The sequence below is a fragment of the Octodon degus genome, unplaced genomic scaffold (assembly GCF_000260255.1).
Source record: "Octodon degus isolate 3935 unplaced genomic scaffold, OctDeg1.0 scaffold00029, whole genome shotgun sequence".
Taxonomy (NCBI): domain Eukaryota; kingdom Metazoa; phylum Chordata; class Mammalia; order Rodentia; family Octodontidae; genus Octodon; species Octodon degus.
The window spans coordinates 4375624-4379982 of record NW_004524605.1 but is presented as its reverse complement, the minus strand read 5'-3'; the positions used below and the strand labels follow the sequence as shown (position 1 = coordinate 4379982).

The 4359-nt window shown below is 40.9% G+C and overlaps 1 protein-coding gene across 1 annotated transcript; it reads left to right on the top strand.

The window, feature by feature from the left end:
* The first annotated feature begins 1303 nt into the window (after positions 1-1303).
* On the top strand, positions 1304-3146 carry Il5 (interleukin 5). The gene is made up of 4 exons (XM_004629338.1): positions 1304-1450; positions 1659-1691; positions 2816-2944; positions 3048-3146. The coding sequence occupies exons 1-4, from the start codon at positions 1304-1306 to the stop codon at positions 3144-3146; spliced, it is 408 nt and encodes a 135-aa protein (XP_004629395.1).
* The last annotated feature ends 1213 nt before the right edge of the window (positions 3147-4359 follow it).

The following is a 4359-nucleotide window of genomic DNA, read 5'->3' as shown; positions in this document are numbered from 1 at the left end:
TCCTGGGTTCAATCCCCGGTTCCACCAAAAAAAAAGGGGGGTAAGGGGGGCTGGTAAGATAGTTTAGCAGACTAAAGCACCTGCTTAGGCAAGCTTAGGCAAGCACAGGGACTGCCATTCAATCCCTTGCACCACATGCCATGCCAGCTAAGCCAGCCACAGAGACTGGGCATGGTGGCACATGCCTGTAATCCCAGCTCTGGTTAGGCTGAAAGCAGAACAACCAAATACACTAACCATGCACACACACACACACACGCACGCACGCACGCACACACACACACAACAAGAACAAAGACAAAAACAAAGTAACATAAAACAATAAAAATGATACAAATTTGAATAGGAAATTAACAGTGGTTGTTATATTACATATTGTTATCATCCGATTTGTTGCTCAGATTACTAGATATAGGCATGCAACATTGACCAAACAATAAAACATTAGCTCTTGCAATAAACCTTAAAGTTTTTCTTGTCCTTTTGATTTTTATTTATCTTAAAGAGATATAAAAATAATAGATAAGACATTAGAAATGATACACATTTTCAAAAGAACAAGATGAGAGGTATTTAGGGGTTGTCATGTTGCTCATTGCTGTCCTCACTGTACTTGCTCAGATTACAAATATAAGCACGTAAAATTGGTCAAGCTAATCAATTCCTTTTGAGACAGCTCAACTCAGCTACAATCATGGTAGAATTTAGCTGATTGGGAAAAAATTCCCCACATTTATGTATCTGAGAATAAAACTCTGTTTAGTGGTTTATATTATGTTTCTTTCTGACACACATCTTCTAAAGAGAAATTCAGCTTTCTGGTTTTAATGAATACAAATGATGTTATCAACCCAAAGATGTTATCAACCCAAGCATTTTGTCATAGGATGATTTTAAAGGGGAAAAATGGGGATTTTAAAGCACAGAGTTTTTTTTAAAATGGGGAAAAGTAGGGATTTTTATTATTAAAAGATAAAAGTTCACTCTGGGAGTTTGAAGTTTGATTACAAGTTTAAGCCCAGGATGGGAAAGTTCATGCAACCCCATCCTGAAAGGGCTGGGGACATGGCTCAGTGCAAAGACACTGGATTCAATCCCCAGTCCCAACCATACGTATATAACTTTTTAAAAAAAGATACAAGGCATTGAAAACATTTGGTTTCACTCTTTGCCATTGTTAGGTATTCTCTATCTGATTGTTAGAAATTATTCATTTCCTCAAAGTGAGAATAAATTGGCTGGGGATGCAACCTTGCGCTGTGCACTTGCTTTGCCAAAGGTAAGCGCTGAGCTTTCCAGAGCCATGAGCGCGCTTCTGCAGCTGGGCTTGCTGGCCCTGGGGGCTCTGTGTGTCTGTGCTGTGCCCAAGGAAAGTGCCACGCTGCGGGCACTGGTGAAGGAGACCTTGACTCTGCTCTCCACTCATCGGGCTCTGCTGACAGGCAACGAGGTAAGTGTTTTTATTTCTATAGCTCCTTAACATGCAAAGCTGATGCTTGTGCAGGCACTTAGTACAGGTAAATATCTGTTACAAGTAGTGAGATTATGGGCATATTAGTAGTGTAAAGGGGGGGAAGCACCTCAATTGCAGGCATTATATTCAGTGTTCTAAACGTTAAGAGTGCTTTAAAAATGATTTCATGTCCTTTTCTTTTTAGACCCTGAGGATTTCTGTTCCTGCACATAAAAATGTAAGTTAAATTAGGACTCAATAAAATGATCTTACCAATAAGTTAATTTTATATTTTAAGTTATAAGTCATTAGTTTTCATTGGAAGGACTGAATTTTCTCTATTTCATTTCTGTGTGGGGTGGATGGGAGTGTATACATACCAGCAACAGCTTCTTAGCTGGGAAAAGCCACCTTATATGGATTGGTCCTCTGTGATGGGTGATGTGGGTGCTCCATCAGCGAGCCTCATGGCAGGGGAGAGCTCCACACCGGGGAGGGGCGCCGGCCTGCGGGCAGGCGGGCGGGTCTCCCCTTGTAGCTGTCTGCAGCCTTCCTTATCCAGCTGTCTTTTGGGAACATTAGTGACCCCGAATTACATTCTTAGAATCACGATCAGTAGATATTAATATATACAAGTGCCCTCCCAATAATGCCCATCTTGAAATGATTGATTATGTAACAGTATCATATACATCTGAACTATCTATCATGGTCATTATCAAAGGTAAAATATATTATTTCATTAGTCTACACTGAGAATAATTACCAGTCTGAATTGTGAAGGAAAACACTGCTGTTAAGTTTAATTAGCAACATAATTGCATTATACCTTCTCAACACTGAAGTCCTGATAAGTAGTTATTCGGCATGCTTTATGTCTCCTTAGTAATTATATAAACTTCACCTATCTGTTGAAAATGACATCTCAGTGTGAGGTAGAGCACCACTGGGAAAAGGAACAGGTGAAAACTCTTTGGAGAAAGAAAAATCACCAAAAAATACCAAAGAATTAACGTTTTGGATCAAAATTTTAATTGACAAATTAAAATTCTATACATTTGTAGTGTACAATGTGATTTTTTTTGAAATATGTGTACATTGTGTGAAGATTAATGGACCAAGTTTTCTGGGGTTGTTTTTGTTTTTTTTTTGGACCAAGTTTTGAAGGGGCTTTTTTTTTTTTTTTTTTTTTTTTTCTATTTTCATTTTTGGTACTGGGAATCTAACTCAGGGCCTCCCACTTGCCACACAGGCACTGTGCTGCTGAGCTATATCCCCAGCCCTGGAAGTTTTAATGTCTTGGGGATATTTTTTCAATGCCTTGTTTTGATTATTTCTATTGTTAAAATCTTCCTCATTTAGCACCAACTATGTGTTGAAGAAATCTTCCAGGGAATAGACACACTGAGGAATCAAAGCGCACATGGGGATGCAGTGGAAATGCTTTTCCAAAATCTGTTTTTAATTAAAAAACACATTGATCTTGAAAAAGTAAGTTTCAGACATTCCACAGCAACTGTATTTGTCTGGCTGAACCTATGTCTACAGAAATTGGCAGTTTCCTGCAGCACTTGCTATCTGTTCTTTTTCACAGCAAAAATGTGGGGAAGAACGCCGGCGAGCAAAGCAGTTCTTGGATTACCTGCAAGAGTTCCTTGCTGTCATAAATACTGAGTGGACAATGGAAAGCTGAGATGAAACTGGCTGATCATATCCAAAGATCTGAGGTTGTTAAAGCTCAAACTTACTTTTTATTTTTTATTTATTTACTTTTCTGTATTTTAGGGAAGGGTCTACAGGGTGTTCAGGGTCTCACTACTAGATCGGACTTGTAGTGATTCTCCTATTTACAGCCCCCAAGAGTTGGGATTACAGGGCGCCACCACGCCCAGTCTCAATCGCGGTCTTAGTCTCTGTGCGCCCCGGGGACGGGGCCTGCCCGGCAGGCCTGGGGATTTAACCCCAGGCCCCTGCTTGCTTGCAGGCACTTTAATCTGCTGAGCTATTTGGCCGATCCTTAAACTTACTTTTTAACGGATACATAAGAACAAAAATTATACGTATTCATGGAATACTGCGTGATATTTTAATACATGTATATATTATGCAATAAGGTTAAATACATTATACCCTACGATGGTTATCATTTCTTTATGGCAGAAAATCCTTTGTCCCAGGTCTCCGAGATATGCAGTACACAATCACTCTGTAGTCACTCCGCGATGCGACCACATACCGGCATTCTTGCTCCTCCCTAGCGCTGCTTAGCACCTACCAGTCCCTCTGCTCCAGGCCTCCCTCTTCCACGCTTACCTTCCACGAGGTCTTTTTAGACTGAGCGGCCGAGGGAAGTCACGTGGTACTGTGCTTCTGCGCCTGAAACAGCCAAAGATCTTGGACAAACGAAAGAAGATTTTACTGTAACAAGTACAAGAGCCAAGGAAGAGCAGCCAGAATGGCCAGTGTCATTACACTTCAGTAACAAAGTAACTATTTCAAGCACACTGGTACTGTGCCACATCATTACAAGGAGGAAGCATAAAGTAGCTGAGATATATTTCAGATGTCAAAATCACCAAAGTATTTTGCTACATTTTGCTCCAGGCAAACTTAGCATCATGTTCTGTAAAATACCTGTTAACTTAATAGTATTTATCAGATGATTAAGAATTTGGTAAATTAATATTTATTTTGTGTGATACAATGTTCCAATAAAACTCAAATGGACAACCGTGGTTCATTCGCCGCTGGCCTCTGTCCTCGTGCTTGAGGCTGACACAGCCTGTGTGAGGATATAGTTTGGAGGGCGGCTGGGGCGCCTGCAGCCTGCTAGTGAGTGCTCCCACCTGCCCAGGGGAAGTCTCGGGGTCGCCAGGCACATGGAGGCTGGGAGCAACCAGCAGAGT